This window comes from Aythya ferina (genome assembly GCF_964211825.1).
Source record: "Aythya ferina genome assembly, chromosome: 14".
In the NCBI taxonomy this organism is placed as follows: Eukaryota; Metazoa; Chordata; class Aves; order Anseriformes; family Anatidae; genus Aythya; species Aythya ferina.
In genome coordinates, this window is record NC_140312.1 from 5751797 (window position 1) to 5771404 (window position 19608).

General features: G+C 45.7%; 1 protein-coding gene across 3 annotated transcripts; it reads left to right on the forward strand.

The window, feature by feature from the left end:
* The first annotated feature begins 119 nt into the window (after window positions 1-119).
* On the forward strand, window positions 120-19501 carry HMGXB3 (HMG-box containing 3). Of its 3 annotated transcripts, XR_014697893.1 has the most exons (21): window positions 121-289; window positions 684-831; window positions 1250-1424; window positions 1904-2467; window positions 3077-3175; window positions 4704-4835; window positions 6557-6969; window positions 7314-7489; window positions 7803-7900; window positions 8481-8579; window positions 9076-9225; window positions 10895-11196; window positions 12643-12770; window positions 13398-13529; window positions 13810-13994; window positions 14609-14828; window positions 15833-15966; window positions 16360-16476; window positions 16834-17043; window positions 17497-18261; window positions 18877-19501. XR_014697893.1 is itself a non-coding variant. In XM_084535618.1 (20 exons), exons 2-20 carry the CDS (start codon window positions 686-688, stop codon window positions 17971-17973), a joined length of 3915 nt encoding a protein of 1304 aa, XP_084391744.1. In that variant the 5' UTR covers window positions 120-289; window positions 684-685; the 3' UTR covers window positions 17974-19501. The 3 variants fall into 3 exon arrangements, 2 of the variants coding, with proteins under 2 accessions (XP_084391744.1, XP_084391743.1); XM_084535618.1 differs by having other exon boundaries at window positions 120-289; window positions 1904-2425; window positions 17497-19501; XM_084535617.1 differs by having other exon boundaries at window positions 17497-19501.
* The last annotated feature ends 107 nt before the right edge of the window (window positions 19502-19608 follow it).

The window sequence follows — 19608 nt, forward strand, 5'->3', positions numbered from 1 at the left end:
CCTCCCGGCCACCGTCCCTCCCTCTCCCACCACTTCCGCCCTTCGCCGGGCAGGCGGCTGAGCCCCGCCGCCGCTCCGCCAGCCGGAAGCGGTTCCCGGCAGCACTTCCGGTGGCGGCGGGAGGCCGCTGAGGGCCCGGTGCGGCCTCGCCTCGCCCCCGCTCCCGGCCCGGGCCCAGGCCCCGCTCCCGGCCCCACCATGCGGGGCCCTCCCGGCCCTCCCCGCCGCCTGCCCGCAGCCCCGCCGCCTCCTCCCGCTCCCCCGGCTGCGATGTGACCGCCGCCGCCCGGTGAGCGCCGGCCTGGCCCCGGTGGGGCCCGGGGGGGGATCCGAGGGGCCGCTGTGGGGGCCCCGCCGCTTCCCTCAGCGCCCCCCGGGGCCTGCCGGGGGGCAGCGGGGCGAGGTGAGGCGCCCCTGGATGGCCAAAGGTGTCCTCAGGGCTTCCTGAGGCGCTGCAGCCCTTCGGTGTAAAGCACGGTGTAAAAGTCACGCTAAAATGGTTTTTTTCTCCTCAAAATAAATAAGGAGGCAGCTCGCAGTTCTCTTGGCTGGTTAAAGCTGGGCCTGCGAGAACTGCTGTTAGTTTACAAGGGGTGGAGAGGAGCAGACTGTAGGGAGGGGGAGAGGTTTCCATAAAGCTGCACGTCCGTAACGCGAGCTGTGTGCTTGCTGTGTGCTCCTAGCAATGGAGGCTCCCTACGATGGCACCGAGGTAACCGTGGTGATGGAGGAAATAGAGGGCACCTACACCTACGCGTCGCCCGTGCCTTCGAAGAAGAAGAAGAAATACAAAAACCCCGGTGATCATGGAGAAAAAGCCAAAAAGCCTAGGTGAGTTCTTTCTGCCTCCGTTTGTTTTCTGTCTTGAGTGTGGGGGCAATTTTTCTCCCTTCAGTTTATAAGAATAAACTTTGTAGTACATGTGGAACACTTAATAGCATAGAAAACACAAAAAAACATAGCCTTACAATTTGGGCTCACTCTGGCATGCCTTTGAGTGCTAGCAGTGCTTGATCTGTGCTTGATCTCTCTGTCCTCTAGAACAATTTCCCTTAGGCTCTTTCTCCTTACTGCAGAGGTTCTCTTCAAAATCTTAGTTTTTACTTGGTTTAAAAAATGCCTTTGCAAATAGAAGTGAACATAACGTGCTTATAATTTGTCCTTGAGACCAGTGTAAATCTTAGAAAGTTCTTTTTCCAAAGGGGCTGCAGTAGAATGCCATTAATGCTTGTTGCTGGTTGCGTTTCAGATCCGCTTACCTCCTGTACTACTATGACATTTACTTGAAAGTACAGCAAGAGCTGCCCCACCTCCCTCAATCCGAAATCAACAAAAAGATCAGCGAGAGCTGGAGGTTGCTCAGCGTGGCTGATAAAAGCTATTATTTGGAAAAAGCCAAGCTAGAGAAAGAGGGACTGGACCCGGTAAGTCTCCTTTCCTGCAGTTCTTTCTCGTGTGAAGAGAGGGAGAGGCCGGCAGCTGGAGCTGCTGTGGCACGTAACTGCTCACACAGCACTGGCCGTGGGAGAGTCGTTTAGCTGCAGATTCCAGTTTGTGTTTCTGTTTTATGACCGCCTGAGCAGAAGCAGCGTGTGAGGCAGTGGATTTCTTTCTTTTGCCTTCTGTTCAATTAAGGGATCGTGTTTTGAAATTCAGGGCGGAGATGTCTGGTATCTGCTGATGAGAACAGGAGGTTTTTGTGTCATGTCATCAGGGTGATGGGCGGTAAAGTGGATGATAAAAGCAGCGCTGAGAGGGACTGCGGGCTGTCATGTGGAGAACTTGTGGCAGTCTACTTCAGGAAGCCATTTGAGCTTTAAGATCTAAAATACTGAAAGGCAGGACTGAGAACTGACTCCCTTTTCCCTCTTTCATGTATTCCATGCTCTGTTCTTGCCAACAGAACTCCAAGGTGTCCACTCAGACTGCGGTAGTTCCAGACATTCCAGGTTTCCGTAAGATTCGTCCTCGCTCAAATGTTGTAATTATTCCCAAAACCACTCTTCAGGAGGACCGGAGCCGGCAGCCACTGGAACTGTGTGTGACGCAGGGTCAGGCAGCGCCCAAAGGCTTGACAGCTTCCCCCAATATCGCAAACGTCCCCCGTGATGCTGTGCAGAACATCCTTTCTGTGGACTCGAGCCACCTTGGCATTTCCGAGCAGTGCATCGCCATCGAAGGACTGTCAGAAGAGACGGCTTCCTTTGCTCAGGCAGAGGCTGTGGAAGAAGTGGTGGCGTCGGAGGTTCTCTCTCACTACGTTGGGCCCGTGACAGATAAAGTGGCCGGAGACGTCCTCCTGGATGAGGCTTCTTTGGAAGTAGAAGGGCAGCCCTATCAGACGACTCGGGTCGTTATCGAAGAGACTCTAGTTAGCAGCTCCACGGACATCTCCAACGGGAGCATCGCTGTGGCCCGTCCCCAGGTCTCAGATGGTGTGTCTGTGGTGACCGTGGTGACCGGGAGGGTGAGTTACCCTAGGGACCCTCGGAATCCTGTCAGCTTCTCCTGAGAGATGTCCAACTGCTGTTTAATTGTTTTTATTGAGATTCTCGGTGGCTGCAGGAGGTGCTGCGCAGTAGTGTGGCAAACAGCAGCTTTTTTATCTTGGTGATTGCTGCATCTCTGCCTCCAGATTCTCTGCTATATGCTGCCATTGCTTATGTCTTAAGATGACTCCTAGAATCTTTAAAAACTACTTCTTTTAACAATAACTGGGGTGGCTTCCACAGTTGGACTACGAGATTTTGGGGTGAAGAATTACATTCCCTCTGTGCTTCTCAGAGCTGTTTTCTTGGCTGCGGACAGAAGGGAGTTTTAAGTTGAGGTGTTAGGGATTTGTTACCTAAACATTATGCTATGAAGTTTTGGGTCTGCTCTTTTCAGTTTCAAGTTGAGAAGAGTTTGATGATTTCCAGAGCAGGCCTGGTAAGGCTTTTGAAACAACCGCTCTACTTTCCTGCTTTTTGGTCTCACCAGTCCTCAAGATACATGCTCAACAGCAGCGTTCGTGAAAGGGTGGGACACAGGCTGCTTTGTGTCTTGTTATTTTACATGTAATTTCCCTTCATTTTAGGACACTGAAGAGAGCACCTCCTCCACACCTGCTACGCAGTTCATTATGGTACCTTTACCAGCTCATTCCGTTGTGGAGAACCCAACATCAATTAAATTGGTAAGAAATTCAGTCTTGTGGTATCTCAAGACATGCTTGTGTTACCGTAGGGCTGTCTTAAAGATAGTAGAGTAGGGAAGGGTTTGATCATGGTCCAGTTCTTGAAGGTAGCCCAATATGAAACGATCACGTCAGTCGATACATTTCTTGTCCCTGCCTTTATGCCTTGTGTATGCTGAGGATGCTGTCTGAGTTATATTCCTGCTGCCTTCTCCCTAAACGAGTTCTTAGAAGCAGGTGGGAGTGCATAACGCTGTCACAACCCCTCTGGCTAACAGCACTTCCTTTGTTGCCTTTTTCAAGGTCTGGGTAGCCTTGTATGGCCTCTACTCGGAGGCATATCTGTTTCATAAAATGCCGGTGTCTATCCCTTCGAGGGCAAGAATCTGCTCTTGTGACAGGAACACGTGAACTCCCCAGTCATATGGTGGCTGTCACTATCCCCACGTGATGGGAGAGGAGCAGTAACCTAAGATTTTGAAAACCCCTGGAGAAAAGTTCATGTGGCTTGTTGCACGAGGAGCAGTGCTGTTATTTCTCTAATCTCACTGCTCTGACCACCTGTATGTCTGTAATCATTGTGAGACTTCACCGTGCAGTCAGCACAGCAGCTCCTCGTGGTGTGTAAGGTCTCATGAAGTCCTGTTTTCTGTGTTCTCTGTGCTTCCAGCTTGTGGAACACTGCAGGTATTTATAGGGGTACCTAGCCTAATATTTGTCCTGGTGTCTTAGGAAGGATGGAGATGCATCGGGTTTTTGTTCCTGAGAAGAACCTAGTTTAAGTTGTCTTTTCCTTAACAGTAGCACTTGTGTTTCTAGGAAAACCAGTCCTAGCAAGGGACTTATGGCACAACAGCTCCCTCAGGAGCAGCAGGTAGAGAATTTTGAGAAGTGCTGTGCTGACAAAAATGCTGTGTGTAGGTGTAGCAGTCCTGGCAAAGACTGGTTCATTTGTCTTTAGGAGCAGTGGCTGCTGGTGCTGCTGCTGTTGCAGCAGTTTATAGGTAGTTATGGTAAAGCACCAGGGAGTATTTTACCAGTATATAGAACAACAAATTACCTTACTGATGAAAAATACCTCCATATCGTGAGTGTTTGTCTTCAAATATTGTCACTGACATGAATGTATTAATTGCACGTTGCCTCTGTGGACTGCTGTTTGAATCATTCTTATGTTGTCTTATTAAGACTCAAATTCATAAGAGGGCTCTTAACGTCATGGAAAGCATAAGGTCAGCTTCTCCTGGAGGTTGTGTGCATTGTTCATCTCTGCTCTGCAATTTGATCCAAATTCTGGTAATACTGAAGGTTTGCGTACAGACTGAACGCTTAAATTCAGCGTTAACTGCGGTGCTGAGTCACTGATACAGCTGGGTGCTGGCTGATCAGTAAAATGAATAATAGCAAAGGGCTGGCAGAGTTGCTAGATAATGTTTGTGAAGTGCTCACTGGGGAACAAGGGAGCGATGAGCACAGCTGGGTGTTTTTTCCAGCTCTGTAGAGAAATTCTTGACAACTCTTGTTTCAGACAACCACCTATACTCGCAGGGGACATGGGAATTGTACCAACCCTGGCTGCTCCTTCACTTATGTCACCAGACATAAGCCACCAAAATGCCCAGCATGTGGGAACTTCCTGGGAGGGAAATGGATCCCGAAGGTAAACTCGCTTTTCCTTCTTGTTCTCTTCAGACAAAAAGTGCTGTTTTTATGAATGCCTGTGATATTTCTAGGCCTGTGTTTGAAGTTATTCTACAAATTGAGATTTTTGTGGTAGAATTTCAACATGGTTTTATCAACAGAAAGAAACAATAAATCTGAGCAATGGTAGGTGTGTGATCATTTGGGAGCCATACGATAGCAGGTCTAGTGGGAGTTGAAATGTCAGGTACTGTTGGTTCGTGGCTGTCTGATTATTCTTGATGTTCTGACCTTTGGAAGGAGATTTCAGGAGGCTGGTGTAGTTGTGGACATGGTTGTTGAATTGAAAAGTTTTTATCCACGTGATGCCCGCTCCACTTAAGTTACTGGAATCTCCACTAGCTATGCACAACAAGTAGTTGCTCCTTAAACCTTGGCAATGTAAAGGTAATTAACTGGGCTCTGAACAGATGTGTTCATGAAATTTGTCTGCAACATGGCCCCTCAGGCCCAAATTAAAGGATGTTCTCAGTGTGAAAACTTGTTCTGGCTGTTAAATGCACACACAATCACTAAAATTTTGTCCTGAACCGATGTGTCTAGATTCATTAAGCATTTAGGGGAACGAACTTTCTCAGCACGCAAACTGTAGAGTCTGATCTGATGGCAGAGCTTACTATGTGCTGGGATACAAACAGCAACAACATCTTTTGTGCTGGAAACCTGCTGAAGTAGATGGGTGGCTAGCTGCAAAAAGGTGTTTCTGCCTGAATATGGCATGCCTGCTCTGTTAAATCTCACACTGTTTTGAATTGAAACGTTCTAGGGGGAAGGTTTTCCTTCTGTCTTACAGTTATATGCTGCTCTTCTGGGAACATGCTTGCATAAACAGTTTCGTTTATTCTAATGGTGTCATGCCTTGGAGAAAAACATGCAGCAGTGTTTTTTTTACTGGTAGTAACATCAGTAGGACTGAAACTAAGTGCATACATACCTTCCTGTTCCTTAAAATGGGATTACGTTAGAAGATGTCTGTTTTTAGAAACCTAGAATATTCTGATGAGCATAAACTCTTGAGAAAGCTTAGAATCCGTGTGTTTATCACGCCAGAAGCTCTTGACTGCTTCTCTGATAGCATTTGTGTATTACCAGCTCAGTGTTCCACCTTACCTTTACTGACCTCAGTACAAAGCTCCTGTAGCCTTAGTCTTGAAGGTAAAACTTCACTTAAAGCTGAAAAACCTTCCTGAGTAATTCTGTATTTCCTGGCTCCCTCAGATTAATGCTTTGCTGAGTGCTCCTACACCCCTTTGTACTACACTGCAATTTAATCCAAAAGATGCAAGTTCTGTATCTAGTTCCCTTTGGTTCCTCACTAGCATGGAAGAACAGACAGCATCAGAGAGCTGAAGGTAGGAAAGGGGAGTGTAGGAGTTGGGCCCTTGTTCCAGAGGGTGGTGGATGAGTTTGTGATGCTGGCACAGATGGTGATATTTAAGAGAGTTTAAGGAATACTGATTCTTCAATGTAAAACTGTCAGGAGGTTAGATAAAATGTTATCAGGGTCTTTCCAGTTGTAGAAGATATTTCTGCTCTCATGTGCAATCCATTGCTTAAACACTCAGGATTTTGGTCTTTTGATATCCAGCGTTGAATAGGCCATGGCAAACCAGGCTGTGTGAACAGAACTTACCCGTGAAAGCCTAAACCTCTGAAATGTGCTCGTCTTCTTGTTTCCAGGAAAAGCAACCAAAAGTCAAATCTGAGCCAAATTCAGGCACTTCTCTGAAAACTCCAGCAACCAAAAGAGGTCAACAGTCGGTGCTCACAGAACCGGCAGCTGTTTGTGAGAGCACCTCGAAGTCTGCCCTGGAAAGCTCTGAAGCGGTCAGCCAGCTGCTGAATGCTGTGCCTGCTGGAGGGCAGATGCAGGAGACGGAGTGGGAGGAAGTGATCGTCTCGGAGGCTCACATTCTTGCAAACAGCGTGCTTGCTGAAGACAGAGGGACTGCTGCAGGAGGAAGGGTTGGTCAAGAGAGCCAGCCGCAAGGAGACTCTTCTACAGAGCAGGCAGAAAAAGACAGTGTAGGGCTGGGAGTGCCACCGTCTTCTGAGGTGCTGAGTCCAAATACCTCTGCAAAAAAGCCAGTGGGGTGAGTTACAGAGGTGTTTGATGTCTGATGTGTACTGATGGAACTAATCCAAGAAATTGAAGGCTGTTGGCAGTGCTTCGTGCAAGACCTTCTGTGTCCTGTCTGCTTTCTGCCACTTCAAGATTGTTCTTTTGAAATGGTTTTGTCCATCAAAGTTATTTTTTTTTTAAAGTGACAATGAAATTGTTGTGGTAGTCACAGGGCAGATGTATCTTTAGCATTATTTCTCCTTTCTACTGCAATAGCTATGATTGTTGCGCTAATAAAGCACAGGAGAGAGGAGAAAATTGAGGGTGAGAGGGAAACCATGGAATTTCTTTCCAATTGTAGCTCTTGTCTTTTAGAATTGATGCTCCAGCTGCTGCACACAAAGGGCAAGAAGTAAAGAGTAAACCAAGACCGAAGCCCTCCTTGCTGGCTGCAGCAAGGCCCATGCGAGCAATTCTGCCCGCACCAGCCAGCGTGGGGAGAGAAGCCAGCACTGAGCAGGCTAGCAAGAGACAGGCGTTTGCAAATACTGGTAAAAATACTGGTTCTCTGGTATGCTTTGGGAGTGGTTGTCTTTCCTCTCTATATTGAAGTGGTCTTTGTCAAATAATAAGATGTGTCTGAAAGGAGATAGTGAGCTATCCTAGGTTTAAAAAAACAAAACAACAAGCACCCATGATTTCTTTCTAACCAGAAGGGCAGGTAAATGGGATGTGAAACACCTGCTTGTGTCACTTCAAGTTCAGAGGAAAAAAATCTGTGACTCTGGTTTCATTTACCAAAGAAGAAGAAAACAGGACCTGTTTTTTCTTACCTAACCTGCTGCGTTCTTTTCTTTCTTCAAGACAAGCATCCCCCTGTGAGAACGTCAGGCTTGAAGCCCAGTACGCTGAAACAATTGGGTCAGGCAGTTCTGCAGCCACCAAGTGCTGAGGAGCAAAAGGTATCTATGGCTTGTTTCTCGAATGCACAATTCTTTCCTTGGGATTATTTTCCCCAAATGAGGGGTATGAGCTGAATACTGAGGAATAGAGTATGAGAATGTAGCACCCTTATGATGATGGAAGTTGTGACCGACAGTTTTTATGAGATGGCTCTGAAGCAGATTGAATACTGGATGGTCAAGAGTAGGAACTCAGATGAGAGATGTTGGTGGACAGTCCTTTGTCCAGCTGCTTTGAAAACCTTCTGGTTACTTCCAGAAGATATTTGAGGATCTGGTTGTGGTTTGGGAATCTGACATGTAATACCGGCTACTGAGGGACTCCGTTTTCCCTGTGAAAGATGATTGAGTAGGAAGCAAAGCTTGCTAAGATGCTGGAATACTTCTACCAGAATTTTAAAGCCTTAGTATGCAGAATCAGCATGTTGTAGTCCCCTGATATTAAATGAACATTACCAGATTTCCTGGGGGGAAGAAAATGCTAATAGGTATTTGCTTACAGGATGTGTGTATTCAGTAGTAGGTGTCTCATGGGTATTTTTTTTTTTTTTTTTTTTTGTCTTCTGCTTTCAATCTCTAGCTCCACAGCACTTTGCCCAACAAGGCATCGCAGGTTAAAGTAGTGGAGGTCAAGCCAGATGTGTTCCCTTCCTACAAGTACAGCTGCACTGTAACTTTGGTGAGAATTTGTCAGATGGTCTGAGTTGCGCTGTGGGGTTGTCATCTCTGGGATGAGGTTGTTCTGTGGCTTTTGTTTTACTGACTTGCAGAAACATTATCCTGTATTTAACGTGAGCATTTGTGCTGTATATGTCATCTCCTGACCTAATCTGGGCTGTCTGTGCCGTGTTGCAATCAAGTTTGGGACCTTGTTAAGAAATGGATTTTTCTTCATACTCTGGCATAATTTGCATCGCCCCCTTGAGTTAGGTGGGGAGGTTCAGTGCTTGCTGAAGGAGTTTATTGTGTGGAGTGTCTGTGGTCTCTGGGATTTGCCTCAAAACATTTGGGTACTGGTTCATATGTTATGTACAAAGCGATAGGGCCTGCTATTTGACCTTTACTCTAAGTGTTATAAACTGGAGAAGAGCATATAATATTCAAGCAGACTATTGTACAGTCTTGTTAGTATGTAAAAGTCACGGTTAACAAACATCATTTTTGTGTCATTCCAGGATTTGGGACTGGCAACGTCACGTGGCAGAGGGAAATGCAAGAACCCCTCCTGTAGTTATGTGTACACAAACAGGCACAAGCCACGAATCTGTCCAAGCTGTGGCTACAATCTTGCCAAAGACAGAGCTGAGAAAACAGCAAAATCCCTGGTAAGCTTCAGAGTAGTTTGTCTTTCAAACCAACATTGTGGAGTGGGTGGGGAAGTATCTTAGTTTGCAAGTTCCCATGGGAACATGTTAATTTTCTTTTTCCATTATGGTAAGTCTGTTTCTAACAATAATGTCGTACTGAAAATACTCGTGGTGATGTTTTTACTGTTCAGCTTCTGCAATAGTGATGTTAAAGGCTCACAGTGAGACAGACAACACTCAGTTCTACCACTGGATGTCTCTGTAGCTTAAAAATGCTTACGGTGTGTTACTGCGTGCTGGGGAAATCACCCCTAAAGTCACATTTGTTGTGTCAGCTTTGTGGAACTTCAGACTTCATCAAAAAACTCCCAAGCATGCTCTGCTTTGTGACCAGTTTGTGGCAAATGTCAACTCAGTTAGTACATCTTGTATTCAAGCTTCCTATTTTTAGGGGTTTGTAGTGCGACTTACTTCCAGGCTGAATTTATTTCTGGATGTAGTATTTTCATTCTGTTGTAGAACGATGTTGTTCAAGATTTCTTCTGCTCTTGTACTTGGATATAAATAGTGTGTTGTGGATTTTGTTTTGTTTGCTTCTGAGGTAATTTTTTTTTTTCCCCAAAATTTCAAAGTTTAGCTTTTCTTGTACAGAATTGTCTTGCCATTTAAGAAAAAAAAAAAAAAAAAAAAAAAAAGAGAAAAAGCTGTCCTGTTCTTAGCTGGAATGCACACTCAGCATATAGACAGACAACTGCATTGTAGTCTGTGCAGTAGTTTTACTCTGTTGCTTGATTTTTAAAAAAAAAATATTTTGAAGTATATAACTTTGTATATTAAAAACATAAAGCAAAAAATAAACTGAAATGGCCTGTGTGAAATCCTCATGTAAGCAGATGTGTAGGGAACAGCAGTACGCTTAGCTCAGCTTGCATTCTGAGAGGCATGTGGCTTGTCTCTTCCTCTTTTTTTTTAATTTTCTTGTTTTAGTTGTGCTTAACATTCCTATCACACAGTTTGTTGTTGTCTCTGCTTTTGGACTGATCTTTTAAAAACAGGTTGAAATGTTAGCACAAGGGTTTATGTGATCAAACAGCTGAGCCTGTTTGTGTTCTCTCTGTTCTTCTGAGTCACTTTGAGTTCAATTCTCCCATGCGTGTGCACCTGTACGAAAGAACTGTGGCTGATCAATTGTAATCAATCTGTGTATTCCATGCATTGCAACCCCCAGTTCTAGTTTAACACTTGTCTGTTCTAGTTCCTGGAGAGTTATGCAGGCTGCCATGGCTGTCTGAGCATGGTGTACAGGAGAATGTGCCTGGTAATTATTGCTGCCTTTCTCCATAGGTTGTTGAGTGTATTGAAATGTTTGTATGCCTGTTGATGGTTGTCCTCCCTTTCCTAATCCTCAATGCCTGCAATAACAATCCAGTACAGTGATAAGTCTGTGGGTGGTTTAGCAACATAATTGGAGTTCCTGGAAAGGCTGGGCTGTAATGAATAACTTTAGGTAAAGTAGCTTAGGCTTGAAGCTACTGCCTGCGATCACTGATGGAGCAGAAAAGTAGAAGTCAAGCCTACTGGGTACAAAGGTTACTGTGATTCTCCTACCTCTTGTGACTTTTCTGGACTTCTTTATATTTCATCCCCACACATGCCTCATTGGGAATATGTTTTGTTTGCTCTCTAGGAGGTCAGTCCAGGCCAGTCTGATGTGCTGAACACCAGCGAGCCCTTAACCCCATCCCAGAAAGAGATCCAGCGCCAATCCACCCTGCAGTTGCTGCGCAAAGTAATGCAGATCCCCGAGAATGAATCAGAACTGGCCGAGGTCTTCACGCTCATCCACGAACTGAACAGCTCGCGGCTCATCCTGTCCAACGTGAGTGAGGAGACGGTCACCATAGAGCAGACCTCCTGGTCAAACTACTATGAGTCTCCATCTGCGCAGTGCCTCCTCTGTAACAGCCCATTGTTCAAAGGGGGACAGAAGTAAGATTCTGTTTTAGACTTGTGACTCTTTCACCCTTGTGCTGATACTCTGTGCTACAAGAATGCCTGAAATAATACTTAGTTTAGCTCCAATATTGAAGCTGGTGTAACTGGCAGTGAATAAGCTATGTGTCTGTGGAAAAGGCGTAGCTTGATAGCTGTGAGCAGTTTCTGTTTCTCTTGTACTGTTTAGTTTGTCATAGTTACCATTTCCGTACAGCAGGAGAGCTTGATCAAAGACTAGCTGCTAAGTCTAGATGTAATTTTTTCTTTGAAATGGAGTCTTCATTAGTCATCCCCTCTTTGTTTTCTATTCTGATGTTTTTGAGGCTGACAGGCAAAATTGTGGGATTAGAGATGTGTGTTGTGTGATTTCCTTTTTCCCTCTTCCCAATCTGAATGTTTGCTGTGTGGATCTTATTGCTTATGATGTTTTCATTCTTTTTATGGTTTAGCGTGGGCTTGAGTGAATCCTTTCTGGAACCTATACCCAAATTGAAACCTGAAAGATTCTCAGAGACTACTAGTGTACAGGCTGGATTACTTTACCTAATTTTGTGTAAAAACCCATAGGATGTTTCCTCACTGCGTCTGCCAAACATCTTCCTGTTGCCTAAAGCCTGAGCTCAAACGTTTCCAAAACAAAATGTCATGTAGTTTACTACTGCGTTTCTCTTTTCTGGAACCAAAAAGATTTTCTTGGTACCAGTTATGGGTGTTTGATTTGGTCATGCTAGTACTGAGAATCTTCTAGCAGAAATGCTTTTTATTTGTAGCCATTTTTGCAGGTGAGTGCCATGTTGTACCCTGTCCCTGACTTTATCACTTCCAAACTGTGCATTGTAAATCCTCACTTCTCTGCTGCTCTGCTCTGCAGTGCTCTGAGTGCAGGACTCTCACATGTGCCCGCATAGGCTCTAATTAAGCTGCTGCCAGTGGGAAGGAACTAGCTTTGGATTTAATTCCCATTTTCTCAGGTGGACAGTTAACATTTCTGCCAACAGGGCACATATGGCATTTTCCTGTCTGAACTTCCCCCTTGGCAGCCTTGTTGTAAGGGAGGTGGCCTTTCAGTATCTGTGTGGTGGGACAGACTTGGGCAGAGCATGTAACTAGTCACTGTTTGCTGCTCTACCGCAGCAGGGCTGATGCTGCTCTCAGGTCAGCTGAGGCTGTAGCTTTTCTTCACTTCTCAAATCCTATGCACTCAATATGTGGAGCTGGGGAGATCCTGTAGTGCTGTTAAAAGAACTTGAACAGTGACCTGACTGTCCCAGGAATCCATTCAAAAATTTAATATTTTTTTTGTGTTGTGAATTGATGTGAACTGGCTTAGACTGACATACTAACCAACTGATCTGAACTAGAACAACTTAAGTTACTGCAGTCCTGGACTGAAAAATCTGTTGGCTTAACTCTGAGCTGTCTTTTGCTTGTCTGTTACAGTTCTCTTGCTGGTCCTCAGGAGTGCTGGCTGCTGACAGCGAATAGATTACAGGTGGTTACAGCTCAGGTCAAAGTGTGCTTGAACCTGCAGTGTCTGGCCCTCCATAGCTTCATGGATATTTATACAGGTAGGGAAAAGTGAGCGTACCAACTTACAGCATGAGTACAGACTAAACCCTTCAGAAGCAGTGGGACTGTATCAGGACGTTGTCATTGCACAGAAAACTCTCTTGCATACTCCACTGTATTAAACTTGAATTATTGTTTACTTTACTTATTCTGTTGTTTCTGTAAGTAAACCTGTATGTGTGGGAAAAACATGCATGAATACTTTGAGGAGCACCATACACTGCTTCATTGTAGGTCTCCTCTGTCTAAGTGTTAAATGTTGGGTTCTGCGAGGCAGTCCCTGAGTTCATAGTCAAAGAAATCTCTGCAGTGCTTTATTTGTTAGCATTGACTAGTGAGAGCTGAGCAGCAGTCACTGTGGGCTTCCTGCAAGGCAGCATGGAGCCAAGGAGATAGATTGGCTGTTGTTCCTTGTAGCTTTTTTTAATTTAAAGACAAGGCTAGAAAAGAATTTACTCGTGCTAATGTGCAAAGGGAATAGTCACATAAGCTGTTTTGAGCTGTTTTCATTGATCCTCTGAACTGTGCTCATCAAAGTGTTTTGCATATCATTAAGAAAGGAATATGTTTTGTTGTGAGGAATATCTGGAACCTGACAGACAATGACTCTCTTGTTTTAACTGCAGGCCTTTTCAATGTGGGCAACAAGTTGCTAGTGAGCCTGGATCTTCTGTTTGCAATCCGAAACCACATTAAACTTGGAGAGGATCCCAGAGTGGCTGTTGTCAATATTCTCAACTCTGTTCAGGAGCAAACTGGTGGGTTTTCCCTCTTTTTTTTTTTTTTTCTAACCATAACACACCAAACTTTGTGACCTGCTAATGATTGTTAGGTTGTAAAAAGGGAAAACCCAGCCTCTCCTGGTGTGGTGTGTTTCTGTTAAATCACTTCCTAAACCCAACAGTACCTCTGTGACCAGTTCTCTGTAGCAATTCTCTGGAGGACAGGTTTGTTTTTATTCTGCATAGGAGAGGTTCTGCTACCTCTCTACTGCCTTTAGGAAGTGAAAGCTGTAACAGTGGCATGTTCTCCTTTCAGAAAAAAGCCTGAGCTCTGATGAGCAGGCTCAGCTCCAGGAACTGCTGTGCAATGGCTACTGGGCCTTTGAGTGCCTCACTGTCCGGGATTACAACGACATGATCTGTGGAATCTGTGGCATAACCCCCAAGGTGGAGATAGCCCAGAGGAATGTGGAAAATGTCCTGGCATTGAAAAACATAGAGGTAAGCTTTTCACAAACTTTGCATCCTGTTCAAAGCAGATCATAACGACTTCTGCTGAGTCTGGTCTTTGTAATGCATGATAATTACACGAAGCCTTTGTGACCAGTTTTCTGCTGATGCTTGACAAGAGGATGTGGCTGGAGTGGTGATGCCTGCACTTCCTCTTAGAGGTGTTTGGGGAAAACAAGATCTTCTGTCTCTGGACCACAGCTTTGGTCCAGTAGCCTTTGATAGTAGGAATCTTTGATGAATTTTGCAGGACTTGGCATTCTTCCTTTGATATGAAGGAATCTTTCTTCCTTTTTTTTTTTCTTTTTTTTCTCCCAACAGCAGTTTCCTTGAGGTGCTGTTTTCCCTAATGGAGAGAAATGCCCTAGTAGTAGTATGTAGCACGTCTGGCTTTTATGTCAAATAACTGGTTTGGACTTTCACGCAAAGAAAAGTGATTGTGGGGAACTCCAAGACAGAAAAGGAGCCTGATGTCATCCTGTTGTACTTGGGTTGCAGACACTTCTGGGCAGTCCTTGTGTTTTGAGTGAGCCTGATAAAAAAAAAAAATCTCAAATGAGCTATGGTTATTTGTGTTTGACCAGTGTGTTTCTTGCTCTTTCTAGTTTACTTGGCCAGAATTCTTGGCATCAAGTGAAGTGAATGTGGAAGACTTCTGGTCCACAATGGAGACAGAGGTGATTGAGCAGGTGGCTTTTCCTTCTAGCATCCCCATCACAAAGTTTGATGCCTCTATTGTTGCTCCTTTCTTCCCTCCACTGATGAGAGGAGCAGTGGTGGTCAATACTGAGAAGGATAAGAACTTGAATGCGCAGCCAGTGCCAGGTAATTACTGAGTTGTTTATTAAGAACTACTTGATGTGGTGATGTTTAGAGCTGTATGACTCTGTAAAAGTTATGTCTGCAGAGATAAGAGAAGACTGCTGGGAGCAGTCCACCTATTCCCAGGATACTTTGTAGCTTGAGCTTTGACCTGCAAAGTGAAGCTTGAATACACTGCTGTGCTCTGATGCATTTGAAATATGGGGGACATGAGAACACTGCACTCTGAATGAAATAACATGGTCTAAATGCAAGGAAACAAACACAACTTGAATGCCAGTCAGTATTGTTTCATGTTAGACTGATTCTTGCTGTTGTAAAAGCTGTAGGCAGTGCTTGGTATCTCAGTCTCAGAAGGGGAATAAGTCTCCAGCAGGATGTGAAAAAAGCCCAGGAGATGGATGTGTTAGTCCTGATCAGTGTGGTCAGCATTCAGTATATTCAGGGCATGGACTGCATGTAACAAGAAGCCCTGAGATGAATAAGCTCAGATGAACAAGAGCTAAATTCAGTCAACACCTGGTTCCCTTAGCATTTTAGGTATTAGGCATTCTGGAATTTGTGAGAAGAAAACTGGCTTTGTACGTTTAACAAGACTGAGTTGGCTTTGCAGCCAGGGTTACAGCTGTCTGTAGAGAGCTGAGCTGCAGAAAGGCTACGTGGGCTTTCGTGGGAGTGGAGCTACAGAGAGAGAACCAGGGAGGAGCTGTGAATGGCAAGCGTGGAGCTGCTCAGTCCAAAAGCAGCAGTCACGCTTCTCTGCGATCTGCTGTCACTTGTTTATGCTCACATCAGTCCAACCAGTTCATTAAAGGTTACAAGCAACAGGCTGAGCAAGTGCTCGTGGAGCCCCCAGTTGTGCTGGGCTCAGTCTGCTTGGAGGCAACCTCGCTAGCAAAAGGTCAGAGCAAAGTATGGGCCGTGGCTTCTGCAGTCTTCCAAAGAAATTACTTTGGTGACTTCCCTTCCTGAGAACAAATGCTTAGACTTGTTTCCTGCCTTTGTAGGTAATGGGAGTGCCTTGGTGAGGCTACTTCAGGAAGAAAACTTGAGGCTCGAGATGATAAACTCCTACAGCGAGGAAGAGCTGCAAAGCTTTTTGACACAGTGTGACATCCCCTGGGAGGCTTCAGATACAAAGGTAACGGCTTGTTTACCCACACACAGCTATTTAGGAATGGAACTGTTTGTCACTATCTTCCCTTAGTTTACACTTGTCATGCTAGATAATAAACTTCTCATCTGACTGTACTGGGGCAGGAGTGAGTTAGAAATGAGCGCCTGCAGATCATAGGATTACTAACACATTGGGAAAGAAATTGAACTTCTGTAGGCTGGGAAAAAAAGGAGGCCTGTAATTACCTTGTCCATATCGGGTAATAGCTTGTCAACCTCGTGCTGACTGTGGGATTAGGAGGTTATTGGACAATGTGCAAGTTAAGATTTGGAAGATCCTGCCTGCAGCCTGCTCCCTCTTTTGAAGAGTCCGTTAGTTTGTCATGTACTGACTTTCTCTGGGGCCTGTCTTTTCTAGAAACAGCTCTGTTACTCCCTCCTGGCTCTCTATGGCTTTGTCCAGAACGGGACAAGCATCAAACAAGCTTCTGCTCATCACACAGGAGGCAAAGTCTACAAAGTGTGCCCGCATCAGGTGAGAAGGGCAGGGGTCAACAGTGGTCCTTCTTACCTTGCTATTCACTATCAACTGAAACAGAAACGGTGGGGTGGGTCTCTCTGAGCCCTGGATGAAACATGCTGCTTTGGGGGCTTGGAGTGTGAGCAGTCCTGCAAGATATCTCAATATTGACTAGGGATCTGAAACCTGTGTCTGATGCTGCTGCTGAGGGGAAGTTCTGCACAAGATGAAGTGATGTATTTGATGAGGAAATAATATCTTTAGAAAAAGTGGTTGTCTGGTCACTGCATTGTCTGGAATACCTGATAGGAAGCTGAATTTATTTTTCCTAGTTTCTTTTGTTCTGTGTGGCACTAATCCCTTTCTTTCCAGGTTGTGTGTGGCTCAAAGTACATAGTAAGAGGAGAAAACGCACGGGATCACGTGGACCTGTTGGTTTCCTCACGTCATTGGCCTCCAGTGTATGTTGTCGATACGGCCTCTTCGGTGGCGCTGTGTGCAGACATCTGCTATCCTGACCTGGCTTCCCAGATGTGGGGCAAAAACCAGGGCTGCTTCTCTGACCCTATGGATCCTCCAACGGTTAGTTGTGTCCACCTACGTCATGACTCGTAGCTTTGCTGGTGCATAGCTCCTGAGCAGAGCTGAAAGCGTTGTGTTGCCTGTGTTAGGTTCACACTCTTTAATGGGGAGGGCTGTGCTGGAAATGCACTGCAGCAGTTCAGCTCATGAATTTTGGAGCATGTAGCTTATTTTGTCCCAGCACGTCCTCTCAAACTGCTGCTATTTCTTGAGAAATGGGAGGGGAAGAGAGTTGCTAGTGCCATGGGATTATCTCTGAGAGCAAAAGGGTGGGGAAGGGAATGTATAGAACCACCTTTGTGGCATTCAGGGGAAGCATGACTTGGCCCTGCCCCTGTCCCAAGTTGTAGATCTGGTCGGAGTTGAGCTGAAGAGTAGTTTTATACTGTGCTTCTTAACTGTGGGGAAGGTGGTGGTTGTTCTACCTGGTGTGCATCTCTCTCTCTCTCCCAGTACGTGTCCTGCCCTGAGCTGTTAGACCAGCACTACAGCGTAGACATGACTGTGGCTGAGCACTCCGTTCAGCACCCAATCACCAAGTCAGCAGCACGCCGAATTGTTCACGCCGGTTCGGAGCAGAACAGCCACCAAGATCCGACGTCTCAGCACCACTGCATCTCCCTGTGCCGGGAGCTGGAGCCTTACAGCGCCATCATTGCTGCCATCAGCGACAGCAAAACTAGCAACGTCCGCCAAAGGCCCATCACCTTTGAGAATGCCACGCATTATTACCTCTACAACCGCCTCATGGACTTCCTCACCAGCAGGGAAATCGTGAATCGGCAGATCCAGGAGATCGTGCAGAGCTGCCAGCCGGGGGAGGTGGTGATTCGGGATGCTCTCTACCGGCTCGGAGTGGCCCAGATTAAAACAGAAACAGAAGAGGATGAAGAAGAGAAGCAGGAGGATGATAAAGACATCGCTGAGTAACGAAACAGCTTGTTGGTTTCTCTTTCTGGTTGTGTGGACGGTTGGCTGGGCCAGCTTCTGCAAGGTTTGGGCAGCTGTCTGGCTTGAGAATTTATTTTTACAGGTTGGAGGTGTGATACTGATGGCTTTGACTGCTGTTAATGACCAAAGAGCTGTGTGCTTCCAGCGTGTCACAAGTGCTGCTGTGAGTGGGTCTGCCACACTCCTTGCTGAAGGCTGCAGTTCCCTCCCAAGGTGTGCGGTGGACTCACTCTTCAGCTCTGTGAAATGTTGTCCTCCCTGCCGCTGGTGAGTGGAGAAGCAAGAGGTGTTTCTGGTAGCAGGGAGTACGCGTGGTCAAGCACACAGGTTTCTTAATTCTGAATCTTGCTTGCTGATTTCTTTGTGCATATTGGTGGCAGGGCTGGGGGTGTGGAAGCAGGCACGAAAGGCGGACAGCTAAGAATTCTCCTCAAAACGTTCAAAACAGATGAGTTTAGGACACTGATTCCTGCTTGGAAATCCTGCAGAGCTCTCGTGTTGGCTGCTAAGAGTCCTTAGTTGAGGAGGAGGAGCCACCACGCAGCTTTAAGATGCCCTCTAAGGGGAGCCTCTCTGGAGGCTGTCCTGTATCCAGGATGGTGATTTGGCTGCAGGTTTCTGGAATTATTTGTCCCCTCACGTGACCACTAATAATTTAGAAGCTGAAACACATAGCGAGTGAAGGGTGTTCTGTGTGCTAAGGTAAGAGTTGATCGGGTGAGCCCCAGGGAATCGAGTTCATTTGGGAGATGTATGAGGTGATGGTTACAGAAACAGGAAGGATATTCAGATTTCTATGCTGTCCTCCTGGACACTTTTATTTTTTTAGTTGTTTTGTTTTGTTTTGTTTGAGGACTTGAATTTCTGTTATTCTGCTCTTAGAACTGAATCACAAAGACAGTTTGTGGGATCAAGGAGAAGCAATGAATGCAGGGTCACCAGAGTGAGCAGAGCTCTGCAGTCCTCCCTTACAGGAGGCCCTGGGTGAGTTGCATCCACGCGTGCAATCGCAGCACTCTGTCAAGTGTCATATTTGCCCTGCCTGTGTCTACACAGCCCTTGTGGTTTAGAGGAGCCTCTTGCTGCCCAGGTTACTTTCTCTGCTCCTACAGCATGTCTAAAGAACACTTTTAGGCTCTGGTTTTAATGCTGTGTGTTGCCTGCTGTGAAGCTGTTGCAGGCAACAAAGCTGAAGAACACATTTGCTGTAATCTGGAGAGGAGGGGGTGTTGGACTGCTAAATTGCCATCCAGGGAGTTTATTTTGTCTGAGTGAGCAGTGGGGAAGATTCAGAGGCTTGTGGTGTGGTTGAAAACTCCCTTCTGTGAAGGGGAACCTATTGAGTACCGTACTGTAAAAGTAAATGTATTAAGTCTGAGCAAATGCAGTAATTACGGCTTGGGGTTTTTCTGTTAAGAATATTAACTTATTATAAGAGATGTTAGTGACTTTTTCAGTCAGTGATAAAATTTAATAAATTATCTCCAATTTTGGGGGTGAAACTGTGGCCAAGTGAGTTGTTTTTTTGCCTTCAACACCTGGAGGACTGCAGTGGGAAAGAGCAAAAACACAGGGTGTGTGTGTGTGTGTGTGTGTAAATCACGCTTCCAGTCT